The 27,385-nt window shown below is 32.1% G+C and overlaps 1 protein-coding gene across 1 annotated transcript in view; it reads left to right on the forward strand.

Moving 5' to 3' along the window:
- LOC124369344 (RUN domain-containing protein 1) overlaps positions 1-27,385 on the forward strand; it is a 64,345-nt gene that overhangs the window by 6,789 nt on the left and 30,171 nt on the right. The window contains exons 2-7 of the mRNA XM_046827320.1: positions 4,449-4,695; positions 6,545-6,638; positions 7,941-8,078; positions 12,706-12,871; positions 16,070-16,164; positions 24,148-24,238. Of these exons, the coding sequence (XP_046683276.1) occupies positions 4,449-4,695; positions 6,545-6,638; positions 7,941-8,078; positions 12,706-12,871; positions 16,070-16,164; positions 24,148-24,238 (831 nt within the window). The remainder of the gene's footprint in view (positions 1-4,448; positions 4,696-6,544; positions 6,639-7,940; positions 8,079-12,705; positions 12,872-16,069; positions 16,165-24,147; positions 24,239-27,385) is intronic.

The following is a 27,385-nucleotide window of genomic DNA, read 5'->3' on the forward strand; positions in this document are numbered from 1 at the left end:
ACCATTATATAAGTATTGGGGAAAAGGTAGTTCGTAGTGCTAGGACATTAAATAATGGAAATTTAAGTTATCTGTCCTTCCTGAGGAAAGTTGAAAGGCCTTCAGAAAATTTTCACTTGAAGTGTGATAGTGAGTTTGAGGTTCTTAATATTATGAGATCCTTGAAGTCTTCTAGGAGTGAGGATGTGTTTGGTTTTACTAACAGAGTGATTAAACACATTGTTAATTGTATTGTTAGGCCCTTAACATTTTTAATTAATCTTTCTTTTCGCTGTTCTACTTTTACAAACTGCTTAAAAAACTCCAAGAGTATACCACTTTTTAAAAAAGGTAATATATCCAATATAGATAATTATCGAACAATATGTATAATTTCTGTGTTTTCAAAAAATAATGGAGACATGGGTTAAAAACCAACTTTTGGATAAACATAATATTTAATTAATAGTCAGTTTTGGGATTCCGCCCTGGTCGATCCACAATAGAAGCTTTGAATGAAGTTGTAACTAGTATTTTAAGTGGTTTTGAGAAATGTGTGTATGCTAATATGACTCTTGCGGACCTAAGCAAGGCCTTTGATAGTATTTCTCATCACACTCTTCTCAGTAAGCTTAAATTTTATAGTACTATTGATGAACCATTGCACTTTTTTGAAACTTATCTTTTTGGCAGAATGCAGTCTCAGTTGCTGGTACAGAATCCACATTTTGAGAAGTCCTTGCTGGGGTTCTGCAGGGATCTGTTCTGGGTCCGCTTTTGTTTATTATATATATTAACGATCTGCCTTTCAATGTTCCATGTAAGACTACTCTTTATGCCGATGACACTTCATTTATAGTTACTGGTGAATTACTTAATGAGGTAAAAACACATAGTGATGAGGTAATGGAGGTTGCTTATTCTTTGTTTAATTGTTATATAATCTAGAAGTCAATACTGATAAAACAGAATCAATTTACTTCACATGAAAAAGTTGAACGTAAAGGAAAATTGTTCTAAACCAGTTAAGCTGCTTGGAGTGGTTTTTGACCAGAAGCTTTCTTAGGAGGCTCACGCCAACACAGTAATTTCAAAACTGTCTAGGGCCTGATTTCTACTTCAAAAAATTAAAATCTTGTGTTGGTGGAGATATGATGCTTATCTCATATTTCAGTGAATTTCACTCTCACTTGCTGTATGCTGCAATGCTCTGAGGAAATAGTAAGGGTGCTAGCCAGGTTTACACATGGCAAAGAAAGGCAGTGAGAATTTTGGCCAATTTAGCTTATCAGGATGATTGTAAGCAATGTTTTATTGATTTTAATATAATGACAGTTCCTTCCATTTTTATATTTCAAAATTTAATACATGTAAAGAAAAACTAAAATGAATTTGTTTGTTTTAATGGGGTCCATGACTATTATACTCGAAGGGCTCAGGATATTATTATACCTTCTTCCAGGCTACAGAAGACTGCTAGTCATAGACATTTGCAAATTAAGTGTTTTAACAAACTACCAAAGGAGTTCAGAAGTTTAGAACTTCAGCCGTATGCATGTAAATTGTCACGCTGGATTAATACAAAAATATTAATATTTTTCTCCAACAAATATATCAGGAATTCAACTTTTTTGTTAAATTGTGTGTTTGAAAGTGTAAAAAAAATCTTTTTTAAGACTAAAAACTCAAATTTTATTACAGAATGTATGTATTATTTTTCATAAAAATTACCATTATCTGCATGCCTTATGTCATTAAAAGATCAGAAAAGTATAATTTTAGCTCTCCTAAATATTTTTTTTCTTCGGCAATAAATTTTATATTTATAAACCAACAAAAATTGCAATTTCCACATATATAACAGATTCTTTCCTCAACTAGTAAAGTATTACTTGGGTTTGACAGTTCCAAAAAATAATAGGTGTTTAAATTGTAAATATATTCTAGTATAGTAACAAAAATAAAGAGCTGCAGTTTTTAATGGTGACTGTAACATCAATCTGAATTTGTCAATAATATTCCAAACTCTTAGGTAGACTATCAGATTAAATGTTAATATGCTGAAACTAAATAAAATTTAGATTCTTATAAATTTAAGAGAAATGATGGCCGAGTGGGCTGAGGCTGGTGGTGACTTTGGACCTGGGTTAGAGATGGCACAGGTTCAAATCCTGTCTGTGACCTTTTTATTTGTACCATTGATCTAGTACATTATCGACTCTACTCCTTATTCTGGTTGATAAGATCCTTGCACAGACTAATGGTCCATGAGGAGGGTTGGAATTATGCTTAAGAGGGGATCTGCCTTGCCTTTTTTGAAAAAAATCTTAAGCAGAATTCTACGTTTTAGCACAGAACAAGTTAACTTTTGAAACATTTTGAGCTGTTCTATTTACACTGGTAACTATGTTAATTAATTACGTGTGGTAATAATTTCTACTAATTGGATTTTTATTTTTGTTTTTATAGTCAGATGATTAAATTCTGTAGTTTAACAAATATGCAATTTAAAAAGAAATATATACATTATACATATATTTGAGATTTGTTATTCAACACTAATTTTATACGAATAAATAGCAATATTGAGGGTTCTAAACAAACCTTATATTTTCAACTAGTGCTAAAATTGTGATGGCACACAACGGTACGCCGTACCAGTACCTCTGTTTGGCGGAAAATTTGGATATAAAACGTAATTTTTAGAACTGTAAAACGTTGAAATGTAGGTCACTTTTGTGTGTGACTGGACTGTACTTTTAGACGTACACAAGGAGCTAGCTGACTCATCCCCCTTCTCTCTTGTTGTGTACCAGTTTAGGCATTGCCCTGGTCACAATAACCTTAAAGTAAATTCCTGCCAATTTCCAACATCGCATCAGCTTTAAAAATTGTTACACATTACCAAAAAGAAACTAAAGAAAGTAAGTGTTTGAAAACTGTGTCAAAAGAGAAAGAAGTTAACACTGTGACTTTTTCTCAATGAATTAAATATAGGTCACATCCTTCATTCAAATAAGGCCTGTAGGAATCTCATAAGCCACATAAGTGCAGAAATCAGAAAATAATTTATATGGGAAATAATCCAATCAACCAATACATTTTTTTATCATCATCAATGAATCAACAACTTTGAGCCAAAAATTAGTTGGCTGTAAAATGTGGATTATATACTTTATAAAAGACAAGTTCTTTCTGTCATTGTTTGTTGTAGCTCTAATCAAAGGTTCTTTGTATAGTTAATATTGTAAAGAAAATGACCAGTACCAAAAGCTGTAAATTGTTATTGATAAACTGGATGTTGCGTACCACGCCTTGTGAGTAGTCGCGAGTTATGTTTGGTTGGAGACGAACTTTGAGTTTAACTGTTGAAAATTGAAATGGTGGTAGACAATTATTGGGTAGCTTACAATGACTTTTGAACAGTTTCAGCAATTTGGAAGAACTGTGGTTTGGAGGAACCAAAACCGTGATGGTTTGAACAGATGAAAATACGAAAGTCCACTTAGGAAACTGATTTCTACTGCTTTTGTTTTACATTTGGCTCTAATGTGTGTTGCACCTGAAGAACTATGTTCTGAGCTAAAAAATATATACAGATTATGGCTCACATATTTATTCTTCAGAAAGATAGTCCAGGACATTTGTTGAGCAAGCTGTGGTGTCTGTCAATAACAAAAGATTTATGGGAATCATTATGGAAATCAAACTGCTAACACAGATTGTTCAAATGGTAGCCAAATTGGCCTACCTTCAATTTCTATTCATAGCCCAGTTGGCCTACATTAAAATTTAATATTGGTCAGTGGCTTTGGTAGGGAAAATGTTACTGCAGCAGCCTTAATTTAATTGAAAATTGGAATAAAAATTGAGATTGCCTAGATAATTTTGTCTGTTGTTAACCGCTAGTCAGAAATGTCTAAAAGTATTACTTTTAGAAGTCTATATTTCAATATTACACACCCCCTACACTCCCGTTTCCCACAGTTTTCAAAGCAAAGTATTGGTGTTAGCATAAGTACTGGGTTGTGCACACTGTTATTTTGTTACTCCAAAGAAGATTTAAATTATTTAAGTGAATTTTTATAAAAAATAATGTATAGTGGATAGTAATAATTAAAATTGAGCAATTATGAAAATGTAATTTCCACTTCATATAATTAACAGATAGGCCGAAGTAAAACTGATATAATCTAATTTGAATATAAATTACATTATTCAATTTTGGGTGGCCTTAAGAGAAAGAAAGGTCGGAAAAATGTAATGTGTTATGAGCATTTATTCCCCTCCCTTCTCCTAATTACCATCTATGATTTTGATTTTTTACTAAATGTTAAGCCATCTTTAAAGAAGTTAATTAATTATATGTTATTTTTACACAGCTCAATATAGTTTAATTTATCCATATAACACAATGTGTGTACTAAATAATAATAATGATGTGAAACAACTTGTAATTTGTCTTACAGTTGATTTTAAATCCATCAGTTTACCAAACCTTCATGTTGAAGATGAAAATTCCAATGAGTCATATCCTCAATATGCCATGAATGGAACTCATTTAGATCTGGAGGATTGTGATGAAGATGAGAAGAACAGTTACCATTCCCATACATTCCAGCCCTTGGACAGTGGCCACCAGAGTTGCCTGGACATGGGTGCAGGATTTGAGGGCCTGGAACTCATGGACCTACTTAATTACTCAGCTCTCAACAGGTAGGCTTAAAGAATGTGAATTTTCAAGAATTGTTCAATAATTGATGGTATGTTGTGTCATTTGACCATAACAACAGGATTGAGAGCTTGTCAAAAAGAACTGTAACTTATGTTTAAGTATTGACAAATCTAAATGTTTGAGATTTTTTAATTATATTCTATTTCCTTAAATGTGGTGGTTTTGACTGATAAAAACTTGTAACTGTCTCAATAACTTTCAACACTGTATTAGTTAATGAAAGAAGAATTTCTAGTATGAAAATTTTGTATCACTACAACAAAATTTTGTAAAATATTTCATGTATTGTAAAGATTGTATTTAATAATTTAGCCTAATGTCCTATTAACTATAACAATAAAATGTAGATTGCAATAAGCTAATTATAGACAAAGTAATGATCGACTTAGACTTCTTATGTGATGACCTACCAAGCACTCAACCCTCAAGGGTCTATTGTATATCCAGTTTGTATGAAATCAACTCCTAATAGTTGTAAGTATCAGTAGTCTTATGAATCTCTGAAAACAACTGATGTGGTCTTCCTCAGAAAACTTAAAAATGCCAAAGATGGCAGAATGGTCCTTTAAAGGACAATATAGTAGTAGAAATTCCACTATTTCATTTTGTTCATTGCATAGTCCACATAATTGATTATTAACTAGATACCAGCTCTGTGGAAATGTTTTATAAAATATCCATGACTTGTGATTAGGCCCGAGAAGGTGAAGAGACGAGATGCTGCACTATGGGAGCACACACCATGAAGGCAGTAACCTCAGCTTGGAAAACTGTAGAGCAAAGATCCATTGGCACCATAGACTCTACCTTCACTTGTGCAATGTTTTGTCTTAAGAGACATTGGTAAACCACTAAAGCGCTTTTGGTAGAAGGGTTTGCTTCCTTTGATCATACCTCCCTAGGAGGTATGACTAACCTAAAGGGTGTGTGAAAGATAAGTTTTTGGGGCAGTTGGGGCATGTGTTCGGAGATCGTGGGGCAAGACATCATCACTTTGAATTGCCATAATAATTTTATACTGCCGTGGCCAGAGGCTAACCATGACTTCTATCTTGAATCAGGTACACACTCCTGACAGTAGCTTGGGTCATTATATCCAAGGGAGAAAGATTATGACAACACTCCAAGGCAGTGTATGTACATATCATACATCTGTATTGTACTAAGTCAATTTAGGTCTTTGACAAGCCTCACACGTAAAGGTTCCAATTGCAGAACGTTTTAGCAAAAAGGAGTAACACCCTCCACCTGACACTTCATAGCCAAGATGACAGCAGCAGCCGTAGCTGCATTAATATTAACACCAACCTTGTCACATAATTCCCCCACCAAATCCAGAGCCCCATTGATAAGTTTAGTGACTGCTGTGTTAAACTTACCAGCACCATTACTCTGTCAAAGAATGACAGATAAGTTAATAATAGACACCATATTGTTTTGGAGTTAAAAGCATGTTATCCTTGAGTTGCAATATTATGAGTGTTTTTCTAAAGTAATGGGTTGAGATTGGTTGTCTGGTTGTTACTGTAATATATGAACTAGTAGGGTTTGTTAGAATTTTAATGCCTTCAGATCCTGTTACAAGGTTTTCAGTATAATAATTACCATAAAACTGTCAAATGATAGAGATTAAATTGTATTAATCCATTCAATAAATTCTCTTAGTAGTCATTGTACACCAGCATATACATTTTTTGTTAAATCAGTTGATATTGTTAATATAAGTTTTCAAAAACAATTGTTATCCTCCTAAAGCTTAGTATAACTGTGTTCGAATTTATACTCCTTTAATTGCTATATTATTATTGTCAATTGTTTTGTTTATTCCAGTGACCTAACACAGGCAGACAAGCTTCGTTTCATGGAAGAACAACAAGAAAAGTTAAATTCTAATCTCATAGCTCTCAGTACACATTTTGCTCAGGTAAAATAGTAAAAACCATATAAATATAAACATTTATTAATTTAAATTTAATCTTAAGTTGTTAATTGTTGATGGAACAGTTTCAGTGAACTTGAATAACTTATTCGTCAGTTGCAGGTTATGTTGATTTAATACATGAACAGTGAATTTAGTAAACTATTTTAACTATACAAGTATTTGATTAATTTGATCTGATTTGCAACAACTGAGAATTATTTTCCTCTTTGTAGACACTGGGAGATGAGAAAATACAATTAATTGTGTTCTCTTAGATATAAACCAATATGCACTGGTCTTCAACTGTATTACACACAATTATTGTTATCTGTGTATCTGTTGGAATTTCTTCTGTTTTTACGTTAAACAAAATTCTGGTCATAGCCTAGATATCTTTTCTGAGGTGATTTGATAATTCCAAGAGGAGTAGTAGACCTTTCAAGCAGATTTTAGGGGCATCTTATAATTAGGCCCAAAAATTAATCAATCATAAATCAGTATCACTTATCATAAATACAAATGTTTAAGAGTTAATTATTGCTAATGAAATTTTACACACTTTATAAATTATTATTACACTTATTTGTAGCATGTTTTAATATTGGTTCTTAATGTGACATATATTACAGGAGCCAAGCTCCAACCCTATGTAATTTAAAAAGGACAAATAAATTATTTGATTTGATTTATGACTGGGAAGAATAACATGTTTTAGTAACATTTATAGACTAACATTAAAGAATAACATTTATAGTACAATTAATATTCTTAAGAAAAAGTGTAGTAAAACCCCTTGCAAATCGGCCAAAAAGGGCTTACCAGTATAGAAGTTATGATATGACCAGTTGGAGGGTTAAAACATGTAATTTCTTTAAGTAAAAAACCATGAAAAAATATGTTAATCTGTGAAGGTACCTCATTTACATAATGTAAAAAAGCACATATTTATTCTCAGTTATTTTTATTTGGGGCTGGTTAAAAAAATTGCCTAAATTGCGTACTTTAAAAACCATGTACAAGGGTTCCAAAAATGTCTTTCTTGCTTTTTGATCCTCAGGGAAGTTGTTTTAAATGGCTAAAATTTATGAATAAAAAAACCCAAATTAAAAACCGATTGCACTCTCTTAAGTTGCTAACTTTCAATAATACACACTAGCTTGAAGTTTTATTTGGACTTAAATTTCATATAAAATAATGTTCATATAAGCTTCCAGATTGAAAATTTATGTTTACATTGTAACATTTACTTAAACATAAATTCCAGCATAAAAATATTTCTCATATGGTTATGTGATTTCATAACAGGTACAGCTACGATTGAAACAGATTGTAGATGCACCTCCTAGTGAAAAAGAAGTACTGCTGAAAAATTTAGAGGAATTTGCTTTTAGTGGTATACCAGAAGTATCATCAGACATATCAGGAAGCCTACTTCTGTCCAATGTAAGATTTACAAACCCTTTTTTATCTTTTTATGTACAATAAGTTTTCACATAGTGTATATTTAAATTTTATATTGTTCCTTTAAATTTATAGTCTTTTGTTCTTCATACCTTTTGACTTGACCCAAACAGTATATTATGTAGTATATATTGTTAACTGTCTGCACTGCTATATAAATTAATATATTTGTACTCATGTATTTGCTCCAAGATGGAATTGTGTTTAAAACCAATTATTTTACACAATTCAATGTGTTTGACATCCGAACAATTTAAAAATATATCATTTTAAAAATTTATATTTATATTATTATTAAATCACTTTTTGTTCAAGTTCATGCTATTATTTCAAATATATTTAAACATTTACTTGTGGTATTAAAACTTCATTGTATCTAAAAACTTATTTTGTTGAAGATACTTTTCTTGTAAAAATACCAGTAAATGACCTAAACCCAATACAAAGTAAATAAAAATTAAACACAATTTTTTGTGACAATAATGTAAGTACAATTTATTACACACTAGTATTTATAAATGTACGAAACATTACTAACAACGTTTTAATGTACTTAAACATAGATAGTTAATATTCTTGGTCATTATATACTTTTTGGTTAAATAATGTTGAAGCAACATTATAATACATTTTATACTAAAAAAAAAAATAATATTAGTATAAGACGATTAACTCAATGTAATGACCACAATTACATTAAAGCCTATATTTTGCTTATTTCCAGTCTGTCTTTATATATTGTATACTTTTTTATGGTAATTGCAGTAGGATAGGAGAAATCCTGATTTTGCAAAACAAAGTTGTTAGAATAATGTCACAAGCACCCACAGTGGAACATTTTAAACCTCTGTTTAAAAAATTGTCGGTACAAACTGTAATCTTATCAAACAAAAATAGTTAGTAACTTTAATAGCTAAATAGCCTATCAATACTTTTAAAACTAAATTTTATAACTAGCTTCTGGATATGTCTTTTTATTCACTGTATGAGTTTTTCAATGTGTCTAACATAACTTTTTACCAACTGTAGACCATATTCTGTTTGCCTTTTAAAATTGTAAACGCATAATCCTTTAGTTTATTTAATAATAATATCTAGTATTTATGTGATATACTAAAAGTAGGAATCACATTTTGAAATTAATTACGTGAATCAACCACTATCTTTACATAGATTTTCTGTAAGATAAGTCATGACATTAATTGTATTAATTTGACCCCGTCGAAGTATGTTAAAATCTATTTTAAATGTTATATTTTAAAGTATGTTTATTTTAATTTTTAACTCTTGTGTAGTCTTAAGAACTTTTTTGACTTGGTCTTAACTGACTGCATTATCGACTTGGTTAATAACTTGTAAAAGTTCATATGACAATTAAAGACTATTTATTTATTTACTAATTACACTATGAGCATACACCCTGGGTACAAGGTTAAACTGTCTCTTCCTATCTAATCCTTATCCTCACTCCTACCCACCCTCTTCCCGACTGTTCCGCCTTGTCACCCGCTGGAGGTGTCTCAGCCCTAATCGGGAAGTGCCTTTCTGATAGTGTGCTGACCTGATGCACTACCAGTGCGTTAGTGACGATACGGATTTGAGACTGGCCACGTCAGTCTTTGGTCAAGAAACATGCAGTGAGTAGAGATGTTGGAGTTTCTGCTGCTATGTGCGTGCCTGAGTCGTGCACATATTCCTGTCTTGGTTAAACGATCTACTAACACCAGGCCCCAGGGAACTGAGGTTAGGTCCGTCTATTCAAAGACCTGTAGTCACGCCCGTTCCTGGTGTTTCAGCCTGCACCTCTACAAACGATGCGCTGGCGAAAACTCTATTGCAATCCCCACAAACCCAAGGCATAGTTAGTGTTGTTAGCAAAGATTGCAAAGGCAATCTTAAGAGACAGTTACCGTCTTCACTGCATAGAAGAGGATGATAACAAACAAAGAAAGATGGAAAAAGAAGAAGGGAAAAACAACAATTCCATTCCATTATTGTTTATATTTAAATTGAGAAAAGAACACTCTTTTTAAGGCTAATCCCTTCATTATAAGTAAGGCTATAGTCAGAGCAGGTGGTCAGCCAATTGAAAAAGTTTATAAATGACCAGAGATTCAAGATTCAAGATTTTCTTCACCATTAAACATACAGTGATGCACTAGATTTCGTCAATAGCAGTATAATACAATTTTACTTTTTCATTGTGTGTTGCATTCTGTTTGTAACTACTGTATTTAAGTGAAAATTAAAATAAATATAGAATAACATTATAAATAGTTATAACATTATATAAACCATATTGAAATAGTTTTAACATTAAAAACGTAAATTATTAACAGATTAAAAGACATACATTTACAAATAAATAATTAGACAACAGTTAACAACATAACAAACATTAAACTAACAAAAGTTTTAACAATGCATAGCCTATATACGTACATTGCATCAACATCTATAAATATACATACATTTAACTATATAATCTGCATTTAGCCTCCAATTCAAAATTTGTAAAAGATATTTTTAATTTACCATAATCAATAGCTAGATAGTCATCAACCTTGTATAAAATTTGTCCCTTTAACCATTTTTCAAGCAATTTTTGAATTTATTAACTGTGACAATAACTGAGCGGATTATGACAATTTGTTGAATAATCTATTTTCCATGCAAAATAAGCTGTTATTTGTTTTTGTAAGTCTAGCAGGTAGTAAATCTAGCGCATAGTTATTTCTTGTGTTATAATTATGTATGTCAGATCTAATTTTATATTTATGCAAATTTTCTTTTACGTTTATTAGACAGAAATACACACACACACACACATATATATATATATATATATATATACGTGGTCTGTCCAAAAAGTATCCGACCGCCGACGAGTAGGCGGCCGCGGCGTATCCTACCGGCTCGAACTGGTTATTGGAGGGGAGGGGAGAGCCTACTCCTTCCCATATTAGGCATTGAATACGATCCGGTCACTCAGTGATTCACAGCGCTTTGTTCTGTACAGTACTGCCGTGTGTGTGCGTTACATTTCAATATGACTGAACGTGTTGAGCAGCGCATTTGCATTAAATTTTGCCAAAAACTTGGTCATTCAGCATCAGAGACGATTATTATGATACGGAAAGTTTATGGTGACGTGTCTATGGGCGATACACAAATAAAACAGTGGTTTAGGCGATTTAAAAATGGCCGCATATCAGTGGAGAGTGATGACCGATCTGGCAGGTCTTCAACGGCCAGAAACGCTGAAAATGTTGAACATGTTCGTGCAGCAATTAATGAAAACCGTCGATTGACTGTCCGAGAGCTGGAAGAAGATTTAGGAATACCAAAATCGTCATTTTGTAACATTTTACACGAAGATTTAAAAATGAACCGTGTTTTGGCAAAAGTTGTTCCTCGGCTGCTGACAGAAGACCAAAAGAACTGTCGACTTGAAATCGCATAGGACAATCTGGATTTAATAAAAAGTGACCCATGGCTATTTAAAAAGGTTATTACTGGTGATGAGTCATGGGTTTATGGCTACGAACCTGAAACAAAGGCTCAATCTTCACAGTGGAAAACTCGCAAAGAGCAACGGCCGAAAAAAGCAAGACAAAGTTGAAGCAATGTCAAGGTCAAGACAATTTTTGAGTTTTTTTTTACCAAGACGGCGTTGTTCATCACGAATATGCTCTAAGAGGCCAGACAGGGAATAAGGAGTATTATCTTGAGGTCCTAAGGTGGCTACGAGATGCAGTGCGCAGGAAATGAGCTGAACTGTGGACAAGCCATGACTGGATCCTGCACCACGACAATGCACCAGCTTATTCCTCAAATCTTATTCAGCGTTTTTTGGTCAAACACGATATCAACCAACTACGACAGCCTCCCTACAGTCCTGACATAGCTACTTGTGACTTCTGGCTATTTCCGAAATTAAAAATTCCTTTGGAAGGAAAAAGATTTGACGATGTTGAACAATTAAAACAAAATGCAACGAAGGATTTTAGAAATTGTTAGAATAAGGTAGTGGCTTGTGGAGGGGAGTACTTTGAGGGGGACCAGATTGCCGTTGCCGCTGAGTAACGTCAGTTCATGCCAGACGTCAAGGTCAGATACTTTTTGGACACACCTTGTATATATATATATATATATATACAGTATATAGATATGTAAATAAACTTCTCTAATAAATATATGGTCAATGCAAATATAAATATAATAAATAAATATATATAAATAAATAAACATGGAAGTGTCATTATTTTTAATTCTTTGAAAAGGGGAAAACAAGATTCATGATTGTCCAGTCCTTTTATGATCCGTAATAGCATATTTTTGCCACCTAAAAACTTGTTCCATATAAGTACTATTTCCCTTTAAAGTTATTTACCTGAAGAAGAGATCAGATTGCAGATCTCAAAACCTAGTGTTACTGATTGTTTTGTTTCACTTAACAATGGCAAATGTCCGGAAAAATTCTATCTTTCACTGTTTAAATGGGTTAGTCATAATGTGCTCATTTTAAAGTATTTAAGTTCATTGAATTATGTAAATGTAAAATTCTCAATACCATCAATGGGCAACTTATATGTAATTTCATTTATAGAATGTAGAAGATCATGAAGAAAAGATAAAACTTCAAAGAGAGAAACAGAAAGAGTTGATTACAACGTTAAAGTCTCAACTTGAAGAACTTGAGAAATATGCGTATGAGACTGGAGAAGCTGGCTTACCCCAAAGTTTAGTTTTGGAACGTCAAAAGCTTATCTTGGGTAAGTGTCTTTGATTCATAAATTATTGGATATCATAATATAAATTTTATCTTGTTTGTTTGAATTAATTATGACAAGTAGTGTATCCAAAACAAAATTCAGAAGGCAGAATCAAGAACTTTATTAGTCATTAGGCATACAATGATACATTAGACTTCGTCATTTATAAATTAATATTTAGCAGCTATTACATAAATGCTTCTAGTTCATTAATCAATTTAATATTGTAGTTAAGTCATATTTAATAAATAAATTGTCTGCACATATAATGGAAAATATCATAACCAAGTATAAAAATTAATAAAATTGAGTTAACAGTAGATAAATATGTACAGCATAAGAAGACGTCTATGTAATGATTCACAGCAACATTAAATACTGAATTATAACAGTAATAAATAATATAAATAAATAACAATTAACAAACAACACGAATCGACAATATATGGTTTTTAAAAAGTAAACTTTATACAATACATAATAAATAAGTACAAACAATAAAAAGAGTAAAAAGCAATATATACACACTTATTTAGATCTGGTCTGCATTTAGCTATCAAATATTGTATGTAATTGACGAACTTCAGTCAATAGGAAATCATTAACCTTGTGAAATATATTTTGATTGTGGCAGTTTGTTAAATAGTATTTTCTTGTAATATCTTATTGAAAGAGTTTATTTTCTCCATGAGCACTTACTAGAAATGAAATATAGCAGTAAGCTTTATAAATAAAAAGCAAATAAAAAAGTAAAGATTTTGTTAAGTTTAAGAAATAATTTAGTTATAAAAAATTGTGTTTCTTGTTGAATTTCTTGTAAAAATTTGGTTTTGTCACTTAAATACATTCGTTATGTAAACATGTTTTATTTATGAGTATATTTTTTTTAATATTAAGTGTAATTTCCAACAGCGCATTTCTTAAATATCTACAAGTTCATATATTTCTTATAGTCATACAACTTTTTAGTTAGGAGTGTAATTTTTATATACGATTTTTCAACTTTACTTTGTACAGTACAAAAGTATATTAAATAATATTTATGTGTGTTAAACATAAAAACTGCATTTTCTTGGTTATTTTTTATATAATGAAAATATATAACATGTATGTTATGTTTATAAGAAACCACCCTACTTATAATTCTTATTGAGCAACTGATTTTAATACAAAATAAACTATTAGAAATTTTGATATCAATAAATTTAAAATGCAATACAAATTGAAGCACTCTATACTAAGTGTAGTTTTATCACTCATCTGCACAGGACACATATTTGGTAACATTCATACACAATCTTGCTAGAAATGAACACAAAACTAAATACTTTACCTTACAATTTTACCTTTGAAATAATATAATAAAGTAAAAGCAAGGTATACATATAAAGTATAAATAATCGTCATCTTCTAAATTAATAAAATAAATAAATTAAATTTTTAATGTTTTACAGACTAGTTTTTAGGTGTACAACAGAACTAATAGTAATGAAAGTCACACATAAACAATAAAATAGTATTTAAAAAAAAACTGTTGTTAGAAAATTAAAGCAGTAATATTATAAGAAGAAGAATAGGCTGTAATATAAGTAGCAGTGTAAGTAGTAAAAGAAAACACTGGCAATCAATTACAAATACAGTATATTTCATTTACAGTTGGTACTACTGTACTCGACGACAACTAAATAATATAAAGTGTATTTGCACACAATCTCCCAGTATAAATTGTAACTACACCAAATAGTACATTGCAAATTCAAAAGCTTGCTGAGGTCTGGTCCGTGCTATGATTGCACAAGTAACGGCTGTGGGTGTAGGATAATTTGTTAATTGTCAATAAATATCTCTCTGAGAAAACTTTGCAAATGCAATGCAATATATTCAAATAATCTTTAGTGGTTATTTTAGCATTATTACGTTTTAGTACATTTTACTGTTAAAACCACTAAGTAAAATATACTAACAGCTAAGTGATGATCAAGCCACAGGTAACCACTGACTGTTAATAGTAGTTTATTTACTATACAACTAGATATCTGATGTTACATTCCAAATTTACCAAATATTGATATTGATATTAGTATTTCACAAAGAGCTAATATCTTTGTACAATTTTAATTTTATAATTTGTCCTATAAATATTTTTTTCAGCATACTTTTTTTAGTTAGTTAATATTTGACCATTATTTATAAAATAAAAATCAGGTGAACATCAACACACAACAGCTAGTGAATACATATGTGTTTAGTGAAATAGGAAATAAAGAGCCTGGGCGGTAAACAGCAAACAAGATAGGTCCACGTAGTTGCACAAGTCAAGATTCAGGCAAAGTGGCACAAGTAGGAAGAGCATCTAACAGCCAGATGGTACAGTAAGAATACACGCATGTGTGTAGGTCCTCACTCCTCGGCATGTATGTACACATGTAGGGGTGCACTTAAGTCATGATAGAAAAAATTGTTAGTGCTCTTTTCAACACAGTGAAAACTGACTGTTGAAACTCTATCGTTTGGTCTGAAATTTTAACATGATGAGTGCCCTTCGTATGGTTGTATTAATTCCAGTACAATGTCTGTAAAACTGTAAATTACTACAACAGTGGCCTTTTATTACCATTCTGATGATGTCAACATTTATACAAATTTGTTCCACCTGCTTCATTAATTCATTTGTTTTTATGGACAAGAAACAGAATCCCTGCTGATACCAGACTACTTTCTTTTACATTTAAACATTTCTTGTTCAATCGCCTCCTCCATATTAATATTATTCTTGTGAGACAATGCAAAATTGAGGCATACTAAAAGTTCATTAACTAACTTGTGATTACTTTATGTTATGTCCACTGCTTTCTGTTGCAGAGTTGCATGAAATTTTCAAATTCTGAATTAAAGAATTAAGTCCCAGCTTTAAAGTGAATTATTATTTACTGTATAATTTTTCATAGGAATTGATTAACATGTATTATTAATTAATTAATAATAATTATTATTATATTAATTTATATTCAAAATTATTTAATAAGTAAAAGTATGTTATTAGAATTACAATAATTCAAATAAATTTTTTAAGAACATTGATGAAGCAATCGTTCTATAAATGTAATGGACATCATAATAATGCTGTAGACGTGAACAGACTAAGGATGGTTTCGAATTAGTTTAGTAACTCAATCCTAAAACTGTTGTTGTTTTCAGATCAGTTAAAAGGGAAGTTAAACTTAAATATAGATCATATGGACCAGTTGACAATTGATGATCTAAAAAGCCATGTAGACAATGCAATAGGCCAGGTAAGCTTCCATTTGTTGTTGTAGGATGATGTATTTCTCTAAATAAAAAAATTTATGGTGTACGTCTTGTAATCAGCATTTCTTTTCTAGTTTAAGAAGCATAGTGTACTACTCTAATTGCATGTTTTATAATAACTGGATTCTCTTACACATAAAACTATTGAATAAGTGTAGAAAACTTACATTATTAATAAACATATAAGCAACAATACATAACTGAAAGATTTTATGTAAATATTTTCTTTTTACTATGAGAGTTCTTTTTATATATAAAAACCAGTTAAGACTCCCATTTATTTGTTTGCTTTAATTGACACTAAAGAAACAAGATAGTCATTGACAAAACTAATTCTTTTGGACTAGTAATATGTTTTTAGTAAATTAGTTTGATTAGTGCAGTTGGAACATTTTGTTACCAATTGATACATTAACCTTGTAAGTGCTGAGTTGTCAACGGTGCTGTCACCTGGCATTGCCGGGTTTATTTGGTGCATATAGAGCAGCATACATTTAGTGTGATTCTTGTCCGCCATGATCAACATCTTTATTTACAAAACTACTGCCAGAATTTCCTGATTCATCATGTCAAATTGTGGTTAATAAATTGAGTCTACATCCCGATCGCCATCATCCTCAGAAAAATTACATACTTCTGAATGCCTAACTTACAACACCACATCTGAACAAATCTAAAATTGATAAATGTCCTTCTCATTATTGCAAATAATTCTTGCTTATACCGACTTAACCACAGCCAAAGTAGAAAATTAAAAAAATAAATAATAGTTCAAAAACACAATCGTAAAAACTTGAAAATAACAAGGTTATGTTTCTGACGTCCAGGTAAAACTTCACCATGTGCTTTTGTGATAGTTCCTTAGTTGGCCATCAGAGTGTAGTAGCTATTAAAAAGCACTACTGTGGATTTGTAGTAGTTCAAATAAACACTACTAGAGGCCCATTTGTATCATCTTACAGCTTCCAAGCACGTAGCGAAGCAGCTATTTGGCACGTGATAACATGGGTGTAGCAGTTGAACACAATGTGGGATCGCCTATGTTAACAACACGGGTGTGGCGATCAAGGGGTTAACAGAAAAGTTTTACCCACAGACTGACATTTATTTACAAATTTGATCCTCCCTTCAAGCAATTTTGAAATTGTTAGTATTATGAATGTATGCCCCAGATCACTCGTCTACTATCTTTCACAACCAAATGAATGTCAGAACTGTGATTTACAATGTGTCTTCATTAAATCGACAATATTATTATTTAGAACTCTGTGCACTTTATTCATCTAAAAGAAGTATATCTTATACATACCGTACATGGCTGGAATTCTCTCACTTCATTCTTTTTAGTGATACAAAAACTATTGAGCTGCATTAAAAGATTAAGCTTTAACATGTTCAAGCCCACCCCTATTTCGGGGTGTAGCACCCAAAATCCATAACTTAGTTTTTTAGCCTATTGTATGCATTTAGCATTTCAATTACTAGTGAAACATATGAGAAAATAGCGCGAATACGAGTCAACTAATTGTAATAAAAACATGTGAGAGACTAGTGGGAATCAAGTCAACTATCAGAACATAGTCAGCTGAAACTCTAGCTGTAAACATTAAAACATTATCAATACTTAGAAGACTGATTTCTGAAAACCAACGTAACGTAAAACAATGTAATAGGTTTTATCCCCCAAAAAAATCTAAACATATTCATTATATTTTATCATAATTCATAACAACTGTTAATACATTTTATTAAACAATTGTACTAAACTTTATGATTTTAAAAATGTCTTACATTTACATCGGCTGAGCTATAAAAAACAAACAATTCATGTCAAAAGCTTTTATGCTGTAAACAGTTGAAGTTATACAGAACATGCATTATAGTGTATATTATTAACATACCTAATATGTGTCCCAGAGTAAGCAAACTCCACTCACATCAGCTATTGTAGTATTGTTGCATTGAAAACACAGACAATGTTCGAGAATATTATTCACATTCTTCAGGACGAAAAGAACTATAGTTTCACTGTGACACTAAGATTTACTCTGCACTCAAAGATTTAACAACAGGAAGTTAAAAAAAAACATGGGTTCATTCATTTTAGTCTTGAAAATTGTTAAAGTACACATAAGGAATTTGGTGCACAGTTTTAAAGATTTGACTGTACATCTAAACATTAAAAATAAGCAAAATTAAGTAAAATATTTATTAATGAATATATGAAATGCCTACTTAGGCTATATACTTTTTATACTTATAAAATACATTTTAGGTATGAAAAAAATCTTTTGATCTAATAAATCAATTGTTATTTTATATCTGTTGCTGAGATACGTAAGGTTACCCACCCAAATACCGTGTTGGGGGTTACACTGATCAGATGGCTGTGGGTGAGTTAATCCGTTTTCCATGATCAGATTGTAAACTCTGGTAATATAGTTTAACAAAAACATTTGGTAAGTGTGGTGTATCTCTTTATACAGGGTGGAAATAAAGTTACCCTATCCCTGGGAATATTTTAAAATGATATATATTTTAAATTAAAATATTTTGAACTTTTTAGTAGCCCTCTTTTCTGAAAGTAACGCAACTGAAGATTTTTAAATGAAGGTTATAAAGAAACTATATCCAAAAATGCTTTTAAAACATTGTCCTCCTCTAGAAAATTGTGACCTTTTAAAGTTTGCAATTTACAGTTTGGTTCAAATCTTCTTCCTAATAATAACTGTTGAAATCTGAAAAAAATACTCCTGGAAATGATCTCTACTAAATTAAATTTTAAAATATTAATACATTTTTTCTTTCCTAAAATGTGTGCCACTTATTTTTTGGAAGCCTAAACTAAAGAATATGATATAACTTAACCAGTCACTGTACTTTTTTACAGAGATAAACAAATTTTGCTAGCGTCTTTGATTTTAGTTATTAACACATTCACTGCGGATGACAGAATTACTGGCGACAGAAAACGCGGGAATTTTTGTTATTTTTTACTTACCCAAAATGGAGTCAGGATAGCCGAAAGGGTTGTCCAAGGTATCCCGGAAGCTTTGTTCGCCGGAACGGGTGACGTCATGTCCATGCTGAGTCTGCTCGTCATCCGCACTGGTTGCCGGTCTTCGTGTTGTATGTGCTCGCAGCGCACTAGGTTTTGGCACAAGCACTCGCGAATTACATGTATATAGTACATGAATGACACGTAGATAGTACATCAATTACACGGATATATTACATATTGGTTTGAAAAATATACAACATCAAAAACAGTTAACATTCCCCCCTCCCCGAGTAAAAATAGGAAAACAACTATATACATCCCCACCCACCGCTAAAGACTAAAAACTACTTATTTGTCCTCGTGATACTTATCAAAGCAACTGAGTTCACACAGACCTGGTTCGTCAGGGCACACTGCACAATAGTACACTGTTTCCTTACGCTTGCCTTCTTGGTAGCAAACGCGGCACCTCCGGGTAACTGACTTGCCGTTTCCTTTGCACTTCGTTAGTTTGGAGAGACGATGCATGCTGTTGCACGTCAGTGTGATGAGCAGTGGGGCTTCCTTTGGAGGGAGCAGGTCTTCAAGAACACAAACTCGGAAGTCATACAGGGACAGTCTCTGAGTTGTACATGTTGTACAGGTAATAAGAATTTACTACAACAACCTGGAGAAAGTGCACAAAAATTTTCTTGTCCCATCGCAGGGTCTTGCGCTCACAGGGGTATTAAGGTACCATTTGGTCCAAGCGATCAGTCCCCTTCATGTGAGAGTTGTAGTACAAAATTGGTTTTGGCAGCGTTCGTTTTTGGTTTCTCCTGTTGGTGGTTTGGACCATCTCGTTGTCATATTGTGTGGAGATGTAGGTCACCGTCCGCTTATCCCTCCATTTTCCAACCATGACACTTTGGACATAGTTCCCTATCGTTTCACCTTTGCCCAATGCCTTTGCCTTCACTGCTGGAAGTGTATGGAGTCTGTCGATGCGTAGGGTGCCGGTAGTGTAGGTTGAGTGACGTAGAAGTTGGGATGATAGACAAAACTATTATAAAAATTATCCATGAACAGGGAATGGCCTTTCCCCAGGAAGTCACTCATCAGCTTCATGACAACTTTGACGGTATGACTTTAGCCACTACAAGAGTCATGGCTCCCCGTGTAAACATGGAAGCGCAGCATGAGTCCCTCAGGTTCATTCAGGGAATAAATTTTGATTCCATATTTGTGGCGATTGCCCTTTAAGTACTGGCGGAAGACCAGTCTGCCACGCCACAGTACCATCTCTTTGTCGATTGTCAGTTCACGGTCGGGATAATAGATCTGTCACATCTTATTGTTGAAATAATCAAAAATATTTTGAATTTTAAAAGACCGGTTGTTAGCAGGTTCGGGGTGATCAGGGGTATCAACTCTTGAATAATGCAGACATCTCAAAATGCCAAGAAATCGATCTCGAGACATGTACTCCTTGAACATAGGAAAGTTCAACAACCGATGAGTTTTCCAATAGTCGTTCAATCGATTCAGTCTGACATTACCAGTCAACAGTAGAAGGCCTAAGAATGTTCTTAGTTCGGCCATCACTAAGTCCTTCCATTTGGTTATGCGAGACGCGGGAGTAGTGGTGGCCACAAAATAGTTCCAGGGCATACAGGTTGGTTTGTCTAATGATATTCTCCAAAAACACGGTGTCAAAAAGGAGATTGAACCAGTCAATTGGTTTATTGTCACCTGGAATGGGAACGAGCAAGCCAGTTTGACCAGTGAACGGCAGGTCACGTAAACCAGCCATGTTGCTGGCCCACTGGGTGTGGGGGACGCCACCTTCACCAGCCCTAGAACTGTTTGAACTCGACTCATTGTCTTCATCAGATGAAAAATTATCGTCAATAACATTATCGTCTTCCTCCATTTTGAGTACATACACTTACACAGTCAACAGACACTATAATCCACTCACACAATATCGTAAAGCATACACAAGAAATGAAAATGGCGAACGAATCGCACCAACTGACTCACCGAAACAGGCACATCTCACTATGAGTGTTACAGCCTTCCCATGCAACTGCTCAGCTCACACTGAGGCAATATGAAAGCAGCTGCCGTATGCCGAGCTCGCCCGTCCACCGCCCGGCGCGCCATTTTCACATGACAAGCATGCTCGTCACCCGCAGTGAATGTGTTAATGGTCTTTCATATGATGGATCACAGAATGGGGATCAGTGTATCCATTGTGAGGTGTTTCCTCCAATTTGAGAAATTGGGTAAAAAGAATACCTGTGATTAAACTACAGTTGCCTAATTAATATACCTTAGAGATTTCTGTTTGATTAACTTACATGTAAACTAAACAAGAAATATGTTTATTTCATTTACAAAACTTCAGTTATCATTTTGATTGGAGACAAGATAACATCTTTTTGTAAACATTGTTAGATTTTGTTTTCTGTGTCCATTTATTTCATTGTTCACAAGGTGGGAGTTTACTCTTATATTTTAAGGAAAATGCGCGATATTAAAAAATTAAAACAAAATTAAAGAAATATTCTGATAAACATTCCCTAAAGCTTTTAATGTCATTTTTGTTATTAAAAGAGTTAAGATGGAGTAGGGTTGGGGGTTACTTTATTTCTACCTTATGTATATTTTAAAACCTAATTTCCTCACTAATAGATTCAGTGAATTGAATAAAAAGTCTATGCTCAAGTAGTATTTCTAAGTTATAACTAGGTTTGATATGGATAAAACTTAAAAGTTTTACCTGCCTATTTGTAGTTGGTATTACTTCATATAAGATAAATACAACTTAAAGTTGAACGAAGAGTAACTATGAATTCTGATAGTAGAATAATTAGCTTCTGTCTATTCTCCTCGAAAATAGTTATTGCTTAGTCTATATATTAGTTCTACTTATTAGATTCTACTTTTCATTACTTCACCAATTGTTGTATTAATATACTTCATAAAATATATTTAGAATGACTAACATATTTGTTGCTTGGTTTGGTAAAATTTCTTCTGTTCTTTTTGGTTATGTTTCATTACGTTCATACCTATAGTTTATGTGTAACATAACATGCATGTAGTATTAGCTGACTGAAGATATTTGACTGATATTTACCAGAAATCAAGAGATGCAACATATTGTACTGTAAACTCTCCAACTGGCCATTTAAATTTATATTGATCATGCTTAAATTATTTTTAAAGTTCAAAAAATCCAAGGTACTTAATATATTTTAGAAATATATATATTTAGTCCTTACAAATAAATAAACAAGTATATATATATGTATATATAATATACTTATAACTTATATATATATATATATATATATATATATATATATATATATATGTATATAAATAACTACTACTATATACATATAAACAAAATAATTTGTAAATATATACATTTGACATGAAAATCTAATTTGCCACATCGAGACTAGAATGTAGGCTGCATAAAAAATGGTCTACAAAGAAATACAGGATCTAAGTATAAAACAATGCAAATATTTAATTGATTCATTTCAGAAATCTGTTAACTAGAGTAGTAAGAATAGTTTAAATTATCTGATCATCGAAAACAAGCAGTAGCTATTGTTAACCCTAGATATGGTACCATGTTAACAGTTCGAAATTATAACTTTACAAGCCTCTTTTAATAAAGAAATTCTAAATATAATCCTGCCCAAATCATAATTGGTCAAGAAACAGAAATTTCAGCAATTGCATTGAAACATTACATTTTTCTATAGAACACCCTTACAAGTAGTAAATATAAAAATACCAAATACAAACAATAGTAACTACCTTTTAAGTATCAAAATACTGTTGTACATTTTTTGATAATGTAAAACATACTTTCTGTAGAAATTTGTTTATAGAGATATAGCTACACTTAAGCTAAACAGTGCACTTTTAAGTTATAAATGTGTTTAGTTACAAGAAAGGGATTATAATATCAATTGTTGTTACATAGCTAGGACAATCTGCTATTAGAAAATGACACAACTTGAAATAATTTTGTTACTTTTTCAATTTTGTCAACAATAAATTCAAATCTTCAAAAATAAATTTTCTGCAGTAATCGTATGTTTGACTATACATTTAAAAAATAACCTGAAAAATATTTATTTTGTTAATATATACTTTTAGCTATATTTCATTACTGCGATTTTTAAGCTAAACATTTTAAAAAGTATATTTGGAGCTATAGGAATGTACCATTTTCGGTCTTAGCGAATGATTTTACCATATTTGGCCCTGGCAGATTCGGTGTTAACAGACTCCACAGAGTAACAACAACAACAACAATAATAATAATAAATTTAAAGTTTAGAAATTCGCAAAGATTACTGCATATGATTTATATTGTTTTTTATGTTGGTTTGTATGTTAATTTCTAGATAAGAAGTATAATTATCATTATAAATGCATCTCAGTCGACGCTAACAAAATTTTTTTTAAACTAAATGTTTCACAAACCAGTTATGTTAAAATGATGATAAACAGTACTAAAAAATGGTAAAAGCTGTCTGGCAGAGTACCTTGTCCCTTTCAACTCAAAAGCTGTCTGGCAGAGTACCTTGTCTTTTTCAACTTGGTTTTCGGTGTACTGAAAACTGTTTTTATAGTGTAATTGCAAATACTTATCAGTTTGGTACAAGGTATATTGTTGAAGCACTGATTTTGTGTAATAATTTGCATCAGTCAAGTTTGGGCAAATACCAAGATTTTAACTTAATAGCATCATTATATGATACAGCTTACCTATATAAACATATATAATTAAAATCTTGGGAAATAAATATACTAAGCAGTTTCAAAACAGTATAAGAGTACGGTTTTCAATACAATGTACAAATATAGATTCAAAGGAGATATTCTCACATATCTTCAGTCAGCAAATACAACAATATTAATATCTCTATACTAATTTACTAATTACCTGTTTTAGCTAATCAACCCAATGAAGATGAAAGAGCAGTTAGTCAATCAATTAAAAACACAAATATCTGATTTGGAACGTTTCATTGAATTTTTGCAAGGTACCCTTCACTCTCTTTCTGCACATTTTTATTCTTATGTGCATTAAATTTAGAATATTAACCAACACTTAACATGTATGGTTTAAATTTCTAATTTAATTCTTTTGTGCCAACTTCTGTACAGTACAGATGCTGGCAGTTTTCCTAGAAATGCCAATATCCGTATAGTACGGACACACAGTTTTATTGAGATTACAGACTGCATGGTTAACAAAAATGCCTCTTATTTGGATATTGCAATGTTCAATAGTCTTGCTTAAGATTGATGTATCGTTTGTATGCTTACGTTTTGTATTTTTGTTGTCCGTTGTTTGTATACATATGTTGGGTGTAATTGTTACCTTTTTTTAGGTCACAATTACATTATTTAATTGTTATTATGCTTTTTTATATTTAAATAGTCTATAATATTCAAGTCTAAGTCCATGCAACTTGATTCAGTACTTTATTATTTTTTGTTTTGTCTTGTAAATAATGTACATATAGTTCAAAGTACATATGTGATATTCTCAAAAACCAAATGTTTTATTTTGTGCTAAAGTAGAGTGTTTGAGTTACTTTTTGAGTATATATATATATATATATATATATATATATATATATAAAAAAAATTTATGTGTAAAACAAAAACTGGTAAAAATGCGCAAACCTGGACCATGTTGGAAAATGTTAAATTTGCTAACCTTAACTTCTGAAAAAGATAGGAAACTAATTTGATTGTATTGAGTCATAAATGTATGATTGAATATCACACTAATCTCACTTAAACATTAGATTTTTATCAAAGATTGTAGATGATTAAAATTCAATAATGTTTTTACTTTTGTAAAGCAAATATAGTTCTGTTTCGTTATATTTCAATTATAATTAGGCTACGTGGTACCACTATTGTGTTTTGTTTATAAAGTAATTGGTTTGGCATACTGGCAGGTGAGCTTAGAATAGACTGTAAACTCACTAAAAATTCTGGATAGATGCATGCAATCTCTTCTGGTTGTAATGGTGCTTTAAATCCTAGGCCATTGTAACTATACATTTTAGAATAAAAATTAATTAATCCTAATATTAGCATGATATGTTTTATTGTATTGATCCTATATTATGTTTAATATATTATTATGTACATCCAAAAATATCTCATACCATATCATCCATAAGATATTATATTCTTTAGTTCATCTTCATATTCTTTACTTCATAAGCCTGTGGTAGTAGCACACAGTCTCTAATTCCATGCTGTGGAAAATAAATGTATATGCTGCATTTTAAAGGGTTATAATTTTTACCATCATTTTGTCTAGCTGACTTTCAGAACCTCCTCTTCCACTGAAATTTGTGAATAATAGTGTTCTAATGAATCATTTAGGCAGGGAAAAAGTTTTGTTTAAGTTCTGTACCATTTTGCCAGCCATATTGTTTTTATTTCTGCTATTAATAGTATTTAAAAAATACTGAATCAAATAAATATTATTTATGAGGCGTGTTTAGAAAATAAGTATCGCTTCATTCTACTGCCACCGTAGTGCAGCAATCGGTGTTCCGCACATGCGTACTAGTTGTCCTTGTTCACTGGCTATCGACTCACACCATTTTAATTGTTCTACATTGTGTTTTCAGTTTTCTCTGAACGTTGAGAATGTTTAAGACAATTAGTGATCCCGCTGATTGTGAGATTTGTTCTGCAATAAGATTTTTGAACGTAAGGAATGTGAAACTGGCTGAAATGTATTGTCAACTTCAAGATGTTTACAGGGAAGACGTGATGAGTGAAGGAATGGTGAGAAAGTGGGTTATAATGTTCAATGGCGGTGGAACAAATGTGCATGATGAAAATCAGAGCGGTCGGCCTTCTCTCGTCACCGATGATCTGGTAAGGGCAGTTGATAAAAAAATTTCAAGAAAACAGACGATTCACTATGACAACGCTATCTGACGATTTCCAACAAATTTCACACACTCTTTTGTACGAAATTGTTACAGACCACTTAAATTATTGCAAGCTGTGTTCCCTATGGGTCCCCAAAAATGCTCACTGATGTGCACAAAACCAAGAGACTGAAGTGCTTTGACTTTTCTCACATGGTGCAGTGATGATGGTGAGCATTTTTTAAACAAAATTGTCACAGGTGACGAAACTTGGGTCCGTTATGTCACACCCGAATTGAAACAGCAGACAATGGAGTGGCGACAAATGCAATCTCCGAAGAAACAAAAATTCAAGACGACAATGTCTGCACAAAAAGTTATTCATTGATTTTCTCCCAAGAGGTGAAACCATTAATGCGGCAAGGTATTGCGAAACCTTAAGAAAACTAAGGCGGGAAATTCAAAACAAATGGTGAGGAATGCTCAGTATCGGAATTGTGTTGCTCCATGACAATGCTCAGCCCCATACCGCTGGTGACACTCAAACATTGGTTCTACAACATTCGTTGGGAGCAGTTCGATCACCCGCCCTACAGCCCTGACTTGGCACCATCTGACTACCACTTGTTCCTGTACATGAAGCGCGAGCGAGGTGGCCAACGCTTTGAAACCGACGTTGAAGTGAAAACTGCCGTGGAGTTGTGACTACATTTGTTGGTGGGAACCTTCTACGAAGAGGGTATAAACAAATCGATCACCTGCTATGATAAGTGTTTGAACATCGGTGGAAACAATATCAAAAAAATAATTTAAGGTTTGGGCTTTCATGTAGAAATAAAATTGTGTTGTAAAACAATTGTTTTACTTGTTCTTTTTAATCAGTACTTACTTTCTGAACACGTCTCATACTTTAATTATTCAACTAGAATTAGTGTTTTAGTTTGTCAAACCAATTCAAAATTATGTTTTGATCAAATTAGACTACAGCTTAAATTCAAAACCTGTATGAGTATATTATGACTTAAAAACCTTTGTTGCTATTGACAATTTAATATCATTATTTTAAGAAATTGCATAATTAAAATGTTTCATGTTTATGAATAGAATTTTTTGGCTGGTTTTACCTGGTGATCATTTGAACCCAGTCTCTGAGAGTGTGCACATCAAAAACAGGGTTAAAAACCAATTGTAAATAAAGTATAAAAATTAGTTAAATTGCAATGCAACACTTGTAATTGATAAAATGTAAATATTAAAAACCAATTTTGAAAACTTGCTTTA

The sequence above is a fragment of the Homalodisca vitripennis genome, chromosome X (assembly GCF_021130785.1).
Source record: "Homalodisca vitripennis isolate AUS2020 chromosome X, UT_GWSS_2.1, whole genome shotgun sequence".
NCBI classification, from domain to species: Eukaryota; Metazoa; Arthropoda; class Insecta; order Hemiptera; family Cicadellidae; genus Homalodisca; species Homalodisca vitripennis.